Source organism: Peromyscus maniculatus, chromosome 1 (genome assembly GCF_049852395.1).
Source record: "Peromyscus maniculatus bairdii isolate BWxNUB_F1_BW_parent chromosome 1, HU_Pman_BW_mat_3.1, whole genome shotgun sequence".
NCBI lineage: Eukaryota > Metazoa > Chordata > Mammalia > Rodentia > Cricetidae > Peromyscus > Peromyscus maniculatus.
In genome coordinates this window covers 33,503,939-33,518,804 of record NC_134852.1, presented here as the reverse complement: position 1 = coordinate 33,518,804, position 14,866 = coordinate 33,503,939, and the positions used below count along the sequence as shown (strand labels likewise).

General features: G+C 45.0%; 1 protein-coding gene and 1 long non-coding RNA gene across 7 annotated transcripts in view; one reads left to right on the top strand and one right to left on the bottom strand.

Annotated features, from left to right (window-relative positions):
• The window catches only part of LOC102903511 (cell adhesion molecule CEACAM1-like), a 179,374-nt gene that overhangs the window by 66,879 nt on the left and 97,629 nt on the right, over nucleotides 1-14,866 (top strand). For 5 of the 6 annotated variants that reach the window (XM_076574112.1, XM_076574105.1, XM_076574100.1 and 2 more), the window contains exons 6-7: nucleotides 9,045-9,320; nucleotides 13,697-13,972. The exons of the other annotated variant lie outside the window; for it this stretch is intronic. In XM_076574112.1, the coding sequence (XP_076430227.1) occupies nucleotides 9,045-9,320; nucleotides 13,697-13,972 (552 nt within the window). The remainder of the gene's footprint in view (nucleotides 1-9,044; nucleotides 9,321-13,696; nucleotides 13,973-14,866) is intronic. 6 annotated transcript variants of the gene reach the window in all.
• Nucleotides 1,393-14,866, bottom strand: part of LOC143273868 (uncharacterized) — an 80,282-nt gene continuing 66,808 nt past the window's right edge. The window contains exon 4 of the long non-coding RNA XR_013052104.1: nucleotides 1,393-2,342. This is a non-coding gene — a long non-coding RNA (uncharacterized LOC143273868). The remainder of the gene's footprint in view (nucleotides 2,343-14,866) is intronic.

Sequence of the window (14,866 nt, the reverse complement as noted above, 5' to 3'; positions counted from 1 at the left end):
GACTGGTGACACTAGTGATGACAGGTCTGGGCCCTCCACAGGCATCACACAGCTGGACCTTTTCCTGCCCCTAGAGCAGACTGCCACTCCCTGCTGGGAATAAATCCCACCTTCCCTGAGCATTGAGATCACAGGGCAGACTGGGCTCTGCTAGGTTTTGGGGTCTCAAGGTTATACACACTTGGCTATAGGGAGTTCAGGGACAAGGCCCTGGGGTGAGCTGCTGTTTTCTTGGGACACAGGACATTTCTCAGCCTTTTGGCTCAAAGTATGTTCTAGAACACTGAACAACAAAGGAACAGAAGGATGGGAGGCAGCACTCACAGAAGAACAGAGCAATGCACACACACAGACTCCACCCCCAGCCCATCTGACTACAGGAAGTGCCCTCCTCTGGGAGGAGGCTGAGGTCTGGGAATAAAATCAGAGCAGACACCACAGGAGCCAAGCTTGGCAGCAGCCTGAGAGTCAAACCTCCTCTACAGAGGAAGAGCCTAGGCCATAATAGAGACCATGGAGCTCACCTCAGCCCTTCTCCACAAAGGACAGGTCTCCTGGAGGGGACTCCTGCTCACAGGTGAGGAGACTTTCCTCTGGAGTAGAGAGTTGGGGAGTTCACAGACTGGATGGGGTCTTCTGGGAGAGGGAAGGAGCCTGAGAAATGACATCTGGCTCTGCTTGAAGCCTGAGACCATCAGGAAGCTCACAGTGGATGGGAATTGGGAAGTGGGGAGGAAAAACTCAGTTGTTCCCCATTGTAGATTTATCAGCACTGGCCACTGTATCCTGAAGACTCAAGCTGACAACTCCATCAGGGTGACTCTCCAAGTAAAACTCAAAGTGGCAAGTAAACAACATCATTATGTAGGACCCTGAGAAATCTGCAAATAAACCCCAGGCTCTGGGACACTCATTTGCTCACAGGTATCTGAGTCTGTTCAAGGTAGAGAGGTTTGAACCAAATCAAACTAGTCCTCCTCACAAAGCCCTGCTACTATTTGGCAGGAAGATAGAGCAGCAAGGACATCTAGAAGGTGGGCCCAGGGGTTGACAAGCACTTCAGAGGAAACAGAGCAGAGAAAGGTCAGAATGTGAAGGCACAGAGTCTTTTAGAGGAGGAGATCAGACAAGACATGCTACACTATGGTTTCTGAGTGTGATGAGGGATCTGAGGGCAGTGAGGGGTGAGCTGTGTAGACACTATGAAGCCAGTTTCATAAAGTGGAAAGATTCAGGGGGTACTGATGAATGGGGGTGAAGCTGCTGACCTCCCCTCACCAGGACACAAACACCAAGGCTGAGAGTTAAACACTCACATTTCAAATTTCTACCAAAAGCAAAAGTCGTAATAATGATAGACTTTTTTTCTCTCTTCCCTCTTAGTCTCTCTTTTAACCTGCTGGACCTCTCCCACCACTGCCCAATACATGACACTTGAAGCATTTCCACTCATTGTTGCTGTAGGGAATGACGTTCTTCTAGTTGTCCACGGTCTGCCCTTGCAATTCACTCGCTTTTACTGGTACGAGGAAAAAAACTCTGCGAAGCACGTGATAGCCACAATTACTCTTCAACCAACTTTAATAGTAACTGAGCCTCAGTACCGTGACAAAATGACAATGTACCAAAATGGATCACTGCTCATCAGGAATGTCAGTAAGAATGACACAAGAGGCTACAAAGCAACAATGACGAATCTATACTCTGTTGATACGAATCTATCCGTGGATTTTCAAATATACTGTGAGTAATTCTCTGTAACCTCTGGGTCATGGGTGGAACTAATCCTACTTCACCTATAGAGCTGTCACTCCTGGATGACTCTGTGTCATGGTCCCAACATTGTGATACAAACATTTAGTAAATGACACACAGTGGAGAAAATGGCAATAAATCAGGATGCCCCACTTGAATCCACCCTCAGAGAAGAGGGGTGTGGTAACTGAGCTCAGGCATGTTAGACTCTTCCCATGGTCTTAGATGTTCATCATGAACATGGCCTTGAGGAAGACCCTTCAGGACTCAGGCAGGGCCTGGCTGAGGAAACCATGAGAGTCTCACCCCTAAATAGCTTTTCTCAAGAATTCCATGCCAGACTGATCCAGGAATCCAAAAAGCTTGTAGACTGGGTTGGAATTTGATCTCCTGTTGGAGCTGACAGGGGACAACAATGGATCAGAGACTGGGAGCCTGCTGATAGCCTCTGAGAGCCATGTCTGAGGTAGGTCACCTGGGCATCTCCTCCTGAGACTCAGTGTGCTCAGCATAGGTGGAGAGGTAGGAAAGGCATTCAGCCAGCTCTTCAGATGGTCTTCTGAGACCTCCCAGGAAGGTCAAGAGCCCTAAAGGGATAGAAGAAAAAGTGTACAAATGGCAGCTCTTTGCCTCTCATGGTCCCGCCTAGGGATTATTTCCTGCAGGCAAACACTAACAGACACTGCTTGGTGGAAGGGAAGGTTGTTGTTCACATTTAAGTTTAACTTGCAGGTGTGGCAATGATCATTTACCATGTGTCCTATTATAGGGAATCTGAGACAGGAAACACAGTCACTGAGTCAGGGTCACACAGGTTGTAGATAGCACAAGCTATCTGTCCACAGCCACATCTCCAGCCTCCCCACCATGGAAATGGTACTAGGTACCTTCACTCTTCTAGATCATTTTGTGAAATCAGGACTCCCTTCTTCATGTGAATCAACATCAAACACCTGACAAGAATGGTCCACCTGTAGCCCAGCCACACCTTAATGTCATCCAGATCCTGAGCTCTGTGAGATCTCTGACAGGCTGTCAGGTTTCTCAGGGAAGCTCAATGAGAAGACTAATCATGAACCATCTGTAGGACAGCCCTGAACAGCAAAGGCTTGGAGGGTTCTGGTTTATACTCAGGAGGGGAGGTCAGTGTAGCTGGAGGGACTCAGACCTTGTGTCTCAAGGCTGGCATTGGGTCCCTGAGGACCAGGAGATAAAATGAGGCATCTCATTCTAAGTCTTGAGTCTGACCATCACCAAACACTGCAGTTCAGTTCACTTGTGAGAGTCTTTTCTTCTCTCATACACAGCACAGGAGGTCCCATTATCTCTAAGCACTCAGCCACTCCCTCTGCCTGTAATTTGCTTCCTGCCTGATTCTTTAAGGATCTGGGTTGGTTGAAAGTTAAGAGACTGTCTCTGGTTGTAAGAGGCCTTGCAAGAGTCAGAAGTACCACACAGGGCAATCATCTCTCTGTGGTCAGCACAGCACCACTACCCAAGACCAACATCACAACCAACAATTCCAATCCCATGGAGGGTAAGGACTCAGTAGCATTAATGTGTGAGCCTAGGACTCAGAATACAACCTACCTGTTGAGGATAAATGATCAGAGCCTCTCAGAAGAGGACAGGCTGAAACTGTCTGAGGACAACAGGATTCTTACTTTACTCAGTGTTATGAGGACTTATGGTGATATTTTAATTGTACTGAAATGTGGTTTTGTTTGTATGATAATAAATAAAGTTGCCTGGGGGTCAGAGCTAATAGCAAGCCATAGCAGAAACTGGGCGGTGGTGGTGCACACCTTTAATCCCAACTCTTGGGAAGCAGAGAGCTAGGTGGATCTCTGTGTGTTCAAAGATACAGCCAGCATGGAGACATACACCTTTAATCTCAATACCAACCATAGAAGACCTGGGGGTCTGTACAGACAGGCAGTGACAAGGAGGTCATGTGGTTGGGTTTACAACCAATGACAAGGCAGAACAGAAAGTCAATAAAAAGCACAAACACTCAGGAAGTAGGTCTCTTGCGGAGAGGTAGGACAGCAGCGACAGTGAAGGGTAAGGTTTTTAATCTCAGCTCTTATCTATTGCTCTGACCTCTTGGCTTTCATCTCTGAATCGGCTCTGTGTTTCTTATTTAAAAAGATGGTTACATCTACAAGGACTGACACAGGAACCTATGAATATGAACCTGGAACCCAGTGAGGAACTCCATTAGTGACCCATTCTCTCAGAACATTACTTTAAATATTTTCTGTTTCATCTTGGCCCCAACTGCCTAAAAACAGAGGGCTAGAGCTACTATATTCAGTCCCAGTCCACTTGGGTTTATGACACAGACCTACCCTACAGATACCTAGGCTGCCAGGGCATCCTGTTCCAGGTCAAGCTTCTGTGGACATGCCCAGCATTGAGCTTTAATGGGATGCAGGGAATTCTGCCTAGAAGACTCAGGGTGATGGAGACAGGGGACATGTCAGACTTAGTCTCAGTGCACTCAAGTGTGTGCAGTGGGGATATCTGTGTGTTGTACTTGAGAAAGATCAGGGCTTGTGAATGCTGAATGAGTACCCTTCTGCTAATCTGCGCCCCAGCTCTGAATAGGACCTGCTCAACTGAGGTTAAAGCACAGCTCAAAGAGATACTATGTCCTTCTACAGAACAGGATTTCCCCTTCCCTAAGCTGACGTCACATGTGACTTTATTCTGTTTGCTCCAGATGATTTAAATGTCCTGATCATATCCCCCTCAAATATTCATTTACATTCAAGGACAAACCTCACATCTGCCACACAGATGCTAACTCACCTGTACAGTACTCTTGGTTTGTCAATGGAGAGCTCCAATCATCCTCCCAAGAGCTCTATATTCCCAACAACCATACTAATAATAGTGGATCTTATACCTGCCTCATCTATAGCTGTCACTGTCCTCAGTAAGACCACACTCAAGAACATTACAGTCCTTAGTAAGTACATCTCTGAAATATCAGCACTAGGTTTGGAGTGGAGTCTTTTGGCTTTCTGGGAAGATGCAGAAGCATTTAATTTCCAGCCCATGTCTATGGGAACAAGCAAAACTCAGTCTTCCCACATGCCACCTGCTCTGTCCCTATGTCTATTGACCTCCTGGTTCTCTGGTTTCTGGCTGAGAGGGATGGAGCCTGCAATGTGAGGAGGAGGTTCTCCCAGTCTTGGAAAGCCTTTGCTTGTGTGAGGTTCTTTCCATGGTTAGGAGATCCTCCAGGTCAGGATTTCTTTCTGTGCCTAACACAAGCTTTCCTGTCCCCTCCATTTTCATTTTATGACCTCCATAACCTATAAGGAACACCCAGGGATTTCAACTGTGCTCACATTCTTATTCTCCAAATACGAATAGAAATTTCCGCCCACATCGGGACTAGACCTCCGCTAGCTAGCATGTCTACTCCTGTCTCTGTGTGGGGTGGCTGGCTCAGCTCTGACTCCATGGGATGGGAAGAGTGGGTGGAGAAGGTCTCTGGGAGCCCTGTTCTGAGTCAGGGTGAAATCATGTCACTGACAGTTGATGATGTTCTTTTGCTTACTCTTCTCAGGTTCCAAAAAAAAAAATGTTGGCTGAGTGTGGTGGCCCACACCTTTGATGCCAACACTGAGTAGGTAGAAGAGGTAGATAGTGTGAGTTTGAGGCCAGCTGGGTCTACATAGCAAGTTCCAAGCAAGGTAGAACTGTACAGTGAGACCCTGTCTCAAAAATTATCAGCACTGAGTATTAGAGTGGCAGGCTGTGGTCAGCACTGTGCCTCTTTACTTCTCTGTAGTATTTAATCCATATCCATGGGACAGGAAATACAATTTTTCTACAAACAGAAATTCTTCAGTTAGGGATTTCTCCCAGTCCTGAGGTATAGCCTTTAACATCTTTAAGATTAGCTGGGCCATCTTAACCCTATGACAAATTATTTAATAAAAAATAAACAGAAATCTGTAGATGTAACCAACCGTCTTATTAAATAAGAAACACAGAAACAATGTAAAAGAGAAAGCCGAGAGGTCAGAGTTCAGAGCTAAAATCTCACCCTTCCGCCTGCGGTGTCCCAGCTTCCCGAAAGAGCTACTTCCTGTCTGTAAATCGATTTTCCAGTCATTCTGCCTTCTCATTGGTTGTAAACCCAAACATGTGACTGCCTCGTCACTGTCTGAATGTACAGCCTCCTAGGTCTTAAAGGCATATGTCTCCAATGCTGGCTGTATCCCTGAACACATAAAGATCTATGGGATTAAAGGCGTGTGCCACCACCGCCACACTCGTCTATGTGTGACAGACACATAGCTCTGACTCCCGGGTAACTTTATTTAGTAACATACAATCAAAATCACATTTCAGTACAATTAGAATACCACCACAGAAATCTATTTCATAAAAGAGGGACCTGATAATTCACACTCACAGAAAGTGGGAGCAAGAATTCCCACAAAAATCATTGGGAAATACATTTCCCCACCATGAGATTTCTGGACAGGTGGGTTGAAGAGGCTCCCAGTGTGGAATCTACACAAATATCCTGAGTCAGGGCCACTGTGGGTGATCTTGATGGAGTAAGATTCAGCTCTCTTCTTGCAGAACATATCTTCAACCCAAAGATGTGATCTTGCAGAGGGCTACTTCATTCTATGGACTCTGGGAGCTGTCTGAGATCTCTGAAGTTGGCAGACTCTCAGCTGGCCCCATCCCTTGTTTATCCACAGATGCAGTGACTAAACCCTCCATCCAAGTCAACAAAACCATAGAAAAAGACCTGGTCTCTGTGTTCCTGAAGTGCCCGTCAATTGACATTGATAACTCCATCAGTTGGTATTTCAAAGGCCAGAGTCTGAGGATCATGAATAGGATGACACTGACCCAGAACAATAGCAGCCTCCAAATATTCCCTGCCAGGAGGGAGGATTCAGGGGATTATCAGTGTGAGGTATCCAATCCACTTGAGTCCATGATGAGTGACCCCCTCCAGCTGGATGTAATAGGTGAGTGACCTCTGTTCCCCTCTTACTCCATAGTGTTGCGGGTGGGGGCAGTTTCTTTATCATCAGAGTGCAGAATGTGTAAAAGTAACAGGGAGGAAAACATGGTTCAAATTACAAATAGAGCTAGCTTGGTGATGGATGCATGTTAATCTCATGATAACATACCAAGCAAGCTGAGCAGAGTGCAGCCTGCCTTTAACCCTAGCACACCAGAGGCAGAGACAGTTGGACCCTGGATATTCAAACACAAAATCACAGTAGCCCTGTCTCACATTCCCACAGCTTCACATGATTGCCTTGATGAAATTGATGGAATTCAAGTATTGGAAGGAAAGGTAGAACTAACCTAGAAACACAAAAGGACACTTGCTAAGATCATCACACTTCATCTCACCCAATCAGTCTTCCCCCAGCAAGGTGGGAAAGTGTTTATCAGCTGTTAGAGTTTCCTGGTAGAAATTTCCCAGTCACTTATGCATACTATCGTATATTCTGCAAATAGGGAAAGTTTGACTTCTTCCTTTCCAATTTGTATCCCCCTGATATTATATTGTTGTCTTATTGCTCTACTTAGAACTTCGAGTACTATATTGAATAAACATGGGGAGAGGGGACAGCCTTGTCTTCTTCCTGATTTTAGTGGAATCGCTTTGTGTTTCTCTCCATTTAATTTGATGTTGGCTGTTAGATTGCTGTAAATTTCCTTTATTACATTTAAGAACCTTCCATGTATTCCTGATCACCCCAAGACCTTTGTCATGAAGGGGTTTTGGATTTTGTCAAAGGCTTTTTCAGCATCTAATGAGATGATCATGTGGATTTTTCTTTCAGTTTGATATATGGTGGATTACATTGACAAATTTTTGTATTTTTTTAATTTCAAATTTTTTATTATTATTTTATTTTACAATATAATTTAATTCTACATATCAGCCATGGATTCCCTTGTTCTTTCCCCTTTCACCTCCCTCTCCTTGCCCCCAGTCCACACCCCTATTCCCATCTCCTCCAGGTTAAAGACTCCCCTGAGGGTTGAGATCAACCTGGTAGACTCAGTCCAGGCAGGTCCAGTCCCCTCCTCCCAGGCTGAGCCAAGTGTCCCTGCATAAGCCCCAGGTTTCAAACAGCCAACTCATGCACTGAGCACAGGACCGAGTCCCACTGCCTGGGGGCCTCCCAAACAGATCAAGCCAATCAACTGTCTCACCTATTCAGAGGGCCTGATCCTGTTGGGGACCCCTCAGCCATTGGTTCATAGTTCATGTGTTTCCATTTATTTGGCTATTTGTCCCTGTGCTTTATCCAACCTTGGTCTCAACAATTCTTGCTCATATAAACCCTCCTCTTTCTTGCCAACTGGACTCCCGGAGCTCCACCCAGGGCCTGGCCGTGGATCTCTGCATCCAGTTTCCTCAGTCATTGGATGGGGTTTCTAGCACAACAATTAGGGTGTTTGGCCATCCTATCACCAGAGTAGGTCAGTTCAGGCTGTCTCTTGACCATTGCCAGCAGTCCATTGTGGGGGCATCTTTGTTGATTAAGAACTGAGAGGGAGAACAAGAAATAGGAGACAATGGTAAATGAAGACCACATGAGAATAGGAAAAAGCAAAGTACTAGAGAGGCCCACAGAAATCCAGTTGGCGAGAAAGAGGGACCGGGTCCTGTGCTCAGTGCATGAGTTGGCTGTTTGAAACCTGGGGCTTATGCAGGGACACTTGGCTCAGCCTGGGAGGAGCAGACTGGACCTGACTGGACTGAGTCTACCAGGTTGATCTCAACCCTCGGAGTAGTCTTTGCCCTGGAGGAGATGGGAATGGGGGGTGAACTGAAGGGAAGGGGAGGGGCGCAGGAGCGGGGAGAACAAGGGAATCCATGGCTGATATGTAGAATTAAATTATATTGGAAAATAAAATAATAAATAAATAAATAAAAAAGAAACAAAATGCTATTTCATAAAAAGAGGGACCTGACTCTTCACACTCACAGAAAATGTGAGCAAGAATTCCCACAATAATCATTGGTAAATACATTCTTCCCATCATGAGATTTCTGGACATTTGGGTTGAAGAGGCTCCCAATGTGGAATCTACACAAACACCCTGAGTCAAGTCCACTGTGGGTCATCTTGGTAGGAATAAGATTCAGGTCTTTCCTTATAGACCATATCTTGAACATGTGATCTTGCAGAGGGCCCCTTCATTCTATGGGCCCTGGGAGCCGGCTGATATCTCTGAGGGTGAAGGACTCTCAGCTGGTCCCCTCCACTGTTTATTCACAGAACCAGTGACTAAACCCTCCATCCAAGTCACCAACAAGACATTTGAAGACCTGATCTCTGTGTTCCTGACCTGCTTGTCAAATGACACTGGGATCTCCATCCATTGGTTCTTCAAAGGCCAGAGTGTGGAGCTCACAGACAGCATGAGGCTGTCTGAAAGCAACCATACCCTCCTAATATACTCTGTGAAGTTTGAGCATTCCAGGGACTATCAGTGTGAAGTATCCAATCAAGTCAGTTCCAAGAGGAGTGACCCCATCCAGCTGGACATAATACGTGAGTGACCTCTGCTACTTTCTTACTTCATAGTGTTGGGTATGGGGGCAGTTTCTTTATCAAAAGAGTGCAGAATGGATCAAAGTCACAAGGAGAAAAACACTGGTCAAGAAACAAATACAGCCAGTTTGGTGATGGATGCATGTTAATCTCATGATAACACATCAAGCAAGCTGAGCACAGTGCTGCATTTATTTCTGTGTGGCAATTAGGGGTAGGTACTGGGAGTGAGTTCAGCAGGCACTCTTCCCAACTGAGGCCATCTTGGTGGCCCATGTACTGAGTTTCTTATCCTCATGCTGACATTTGAAGCATGACATCCCTGCACAAGACACTTTTTTCTAATAACTGTTTATTTGTGATGGTTAGTAGTATGTGTGTGTATACATATGGTTAATGGGACTGGAGAGATAGCTCAATAGTTAAGAGCCCTAGTAACTCTTTCAATGGACAGGGGTTCAATTCCCAGCACCCACATGGTAGCTTATTACTGTATCTAATTGAAGTTCCAAGGAATTCAGCTCCCTCATTTCTTCTCCTCATATACCAAACATGCATGTAGTGCAGAGACATACAAGCAGCCAAAATGCCCATATGGTGCATCTGGCATCATAACAAAGATACCATTTGAAATCCAATGTCAAGGTGCTTTCATCCTGTCTCCAAAAAATCTGATGACTTTCAGCTCTGATCCATTTTAGGTCTTTGATCCATGTAGAGCTGATTTGTATATGTTGTAGGTGAAGGCTTAACTTCATTCTTTTACCTGGACATCCCATTTCCCCAACATCCCTTGTCTAACTCATTATTCATTCATCATTGAACAGTCTTAGCAGCCTGTTCAAAACTCATCTGGTCACAGAGGGGCAGATGGACAGGAAGAATGCCTTCTACTTTCTGTAACTCAATAGGACAACTATGTTTCATACCAATTAATTCAAAAGAGCCAGCAGAAATGAATTTTTTAATATATTTTTCTTTCCTTTTTTATTAAGAGATGTTCTACTCATTTTACATTTCAACCACGGATTCCTCTGTCCTCCCTCCTCCTACCTCCCAGCCTTCCATCCCCAAACACACCCATCATTCCCACCTCCAACAAGGCCAGGTCTTCCCTGGGGAGTCAGCAGAGCTTAGTACCTTCAGTTGGTGTAGGTACAGTTCCCTTTCCCTGTACCAAGGCTGAGCTAAGTTTCTCAGCATAGGCACTAGGTTCCAAAAAGCCAGGTCATGAACTAAGGACAGGTCCTGGTCCCACTGCCTGGGGTCCTGCTAAACAGGTCAAGCTGCATAACTGTTTCACTTTTCCAGCGGGCCTAATCCAGTTCCATGGGAGTCCCTCAGCTATTGGACACAGTTCATGTGTTTCCACTAGTTTGGCTAGTTGTCTCTGTACTTTTTCCAATCATGGTCTCAATATCTCTTGCTCATATGATCCCTCCTCTCTCTAGTCGATTGGACTTCTGGAGTTCCACCTGGAGATTGGCCATGGATCTCTGTATCTGCTTCCATTGTCTCTGGATGAGGGTTCTATCATGACAGTTAGGGAGTTCAGCTATCTGACCACCAGTGTAGGTCAGCTCAGGCACCTTCTCAACCATTGCCAGTAGTCTATAGTGGAGTCATCTATGTGTGTTTCTGGGGACCACTCTTGCACTCTGCATCTATTCCCATGGTGTCTTAATTTATCATGATATCTTTCCTTGTTCTCCCACTCTGTTCCTGATCCAGCTAGGACCTCCTGCTCCCCTAAATTCTCTTTCCCCTGACCCTTGCCCTCCATTACCCCCTCTCAACCCCAGTTTGCTCATGTAGATCTCATCCATTTCTCCATCGCTGCGCAATCCTGTATCTTTCATAGGGTCCTCTTTACTAGGTAGCCTCCCTGGAGCTGTGAGTTGCAGTCTGGTTATCCTTTGCTTTTCATCTAGTATCCACTTATGAGTGAGTACATACCATGTTTGTCTTTCTGAGTCTGGGCTATCTCACTCAGGATGATTTTTTCTAGTTCCTTCCATTTGTCTGCAAATTTCATGCTGTCATTGTTTTTCTCTGCTGAGTAGTACTCCATTGTGTATATGTACCACATTTTCTTTATCCATTCTTCAGTTGAAGGGCATCTAGATTATTTCCATGTTCTGGATATTACAAATAAGGCTGCTATGAACATAGTTGAGCATATGTCCTTGTGTGGTGTGATTGAGCATTCCTTGGGTATATGCTCAAGAGTGGTATAGCTGGGTCAAAGGGAGATCAATTCCCGATTTTCTGAGAAAGCATCATACTAATTTCCAAAGTGGCTGTATAAATTTGCATTCCCACCAACAGTGGAGGCGTGTTCCCCTTGCTCCACATCCTCTCCAACATAAGCTGTCTTCAGTGTTGTTGATCTTAACCATTCTGACAGGTGTAAGATGGTATCTCAGAGTTGTTTTTACTTGCATTTCCCTGGTGCAAGGATGTTGAGAAATTCCTTAAATGTCTCTCAGCCATTTGAGGTTCTTCTGTTGATAAATCTCTGTTTAGCTCTGTAGCCCATTTTTAATTAGACTGTTGGGTATTTTGATGTTTATTTTCTTGAGTTCTTTATATATTCTTGATATCAGCCCTCTGTCAGATGTGGGGTTGGTGAAGGTCTTTTCCATTCTGTAGTCTGTCATTTTGTCTTATTGACTGTGTCTTTTGCCCTACAAATGCTTTTCATTTTCAAGAGGTCCCATTTATTAATTGTTGTTCTCAGTGTCTGTGCTACTGGTATTATATTTAGGAAGTAATCTCCTATGCCAATGCATTCAAGACTACTTCCTACTTTCTCTTCTATCAGGTATAGAGTAACTGAATTTATGTTGAGGACTTTTATCCACTTGGACTTAAGTTTTGTGCATGGTGACAGATATGGATCTATTTGCAGCCTTCTACAAGTTGACATCCAGTTATGCCAGCACCATTTGTTGAAGGTGCTTTTTTTCCCATTGTGTAGTTTGGGCTTCTTTGTTTAAAATCACCTATTTGTAGATGTTCCAATTATTGTCAGGGTCAAGAACTTTAGAGTCTTTAGTAAGTGGGTCTCAGATATATCAGCACCAGGTTTGGAGTGGAATCTTTTGGCTTTCTGGGAAGATGCAGAAGCATTTAATTTCCAGCCCATGCCTATGGGAACAAGCAAAACTCAGTCTTCCTCCATGCCACCTGCTCCATCCCTATGTCTATTGACCTCCTGGTTCTCTGGTTTCTGGCTGAGAGGGATGGAGCCTGCAATGTGAGGAGGAGGTTCTCCCAGTCTTGGAAAGCCTTTGCTTGTGTGAGGGACTTTCCATGGTTAGGAGAGCCTTCAGGTCAAGATTTCTTTCTGTGCCTAACACAAGCTTTCCTATCCTCTCCATTTTCATTTTATGACCTCCATAACCTATAAGGAACACCCAGGCATTTCAACTGTGCTCACATTCTTATTCTCCAAATTGGAGGAGAATATTCCCCATACATGGGCAATATTCTCTGCTCAGAGTTCTGCTCCTGTCTCATGGGTGTGGTGCCTGGCTCAGCTCTGACTCCATGGGATGGGAAGAGTGGGTGGAGAAGGTGGGTGGAATCCCTGTTCTGAGTCAGGGTGAACTATGTCACTGACAGTTGATGATGCTCTTTTGCTTCCTCTTCTCAAGGTTCAAAAAACAAATGTCAGCTGAGTGTGGTGGCACATATCTTTGATGCCAGCACTGAGGAAGGAGAAGCAGGTAGAGAGTGTGAGTTTGAGGCCAGCCTGGTCTACATAGCAAGTTGCAAGTGAGCTAGGATTATACAGTGAGACCCTTTCTCAAAAATATCAGTACTGAGGATTAGAGTGTCAGGCTGTGGTCAGCACTGTGACTATTCACTTCTTCTCTGTAGTATTTAATCCATATCCATGGAGCAGGAAATACAATTTTTCTACAGACAGAAATTCTTCAAATATGGATTTTTACCAATCCTGAGGTCTAGCTTTTAACACCTTTAAGATTAGCTAGGCCATGTTAACCCTATGACAATTTTTTTTAATAAAAATTAAAAGGTTATTTCATAAAGGCACAACCTAACTGTTGACACTCACAGAAAATGTGAGCAAGAATTACCACAAATATCATTGGGAAATACATCCCTCCTTATGAGATTTCTGGACATGTGTGCTGAAGAGGCTCCCAGTGTGGAATCTACACAAATAACCTGAGTCAGGGTCATTGGGGGTGGTCTTGGTACGAGGAAGATTCAGTTCTTTCCTTACAGACCATATCTTGAACATGTGATCTTGCAGAGGGCCCCTTCATTCTACGGGCCCTGGGAGCTGGCTGATATCTCTGAGGGTGAAGGACTCTCAGCTGGTCCCCTCCACTGTTTATTCACAGAACCAGTGACTAAACCCTCCATCCAACTCACCAATACCACAGTCAAAGACCTGACCTCTGTGTTCCTGAAGTGCTTGTCAAACAACACTGGGATCTCAATCCATTGGCTCTTCAAAGGCCAGAGTCTGAGAATCACGAATAGCATGAGGCTGTCCCCGAACAACAGCACCCTGGAAATAGTCTCTGCCAGGATTGAGCATTCTGGGGACTATCAGTGTGAAGTATCCAATCAAGTCAGTTCCAAGAGGAGTGACCCCATCCAGCTGGACATAATACGTGAGTGACTTCTATTGCCTTCTTACTCCACAGTGTTAGGGGTGGAGGCAGTTTCTTCATCAACAGAGTGCAGAATGGGTCAAAGTCACAAGGAGGAAAACACTGGTCAGGAAACAAATACATCCAGCTTGGTGATGGATGCATGTTAATCTCATGATAACACATCAAGCAAGCTGAGCAAAGTGCTGCATGCCTTTAACCCCAGCACACCACAGGCAGAGGCAGTTGGATCTCTATGAGTTCTTATTCACCCTGGTCTTAGTAGCCAGTTTCAGGTTAGCCTGAGCTACATAGTGAGACCCTGTCTCAAAAGAGAGAGAACATGAAGCAGGAGGCATAGAAGTACAAGGCCACTCAACTGAATGGACCAGGCTCTGCTGACTCCCCATGGGAGACCTTGCCTTGGAAGCGGTGGCAATAGGGGGTGTATAGAGTGGAAACAATGAGGGCTGAGTGAATGAGGAAAGGGGAATCTGTGGTTGGTGTGTAAAATAAACAGAAATTATCTTAATGAAAAAAAGTAGTACAAGGACAGCCCAGATTACATTGTGAGACTCTGTCAATAATAACAACAATAGAAGTCAATATATCAAATAGAAATGCAAAGTGATTAAGAGTTTAGGGTCTAGCCGGACGGTGGTGGCGCACACCTTTATTCCCAGCACTCGGGAGGCAGAGGCAGGCGGATCTCTGTGAATTTGAGGCCAGCCTGGTCTACCAAGTGAGTTCCAGGAAAGGCGCAAAACTACACGGAGAAACCCTGTAGAAAAACAAAAACAACAACAATAAAAAAAAGGAGTTTAGGGTCTGAGTCACACACACAGACCACCCTCAGAATCTAGTAAAATATTGATGTTACATTACACCCCATACCACACAATCAAATTTTCTTTA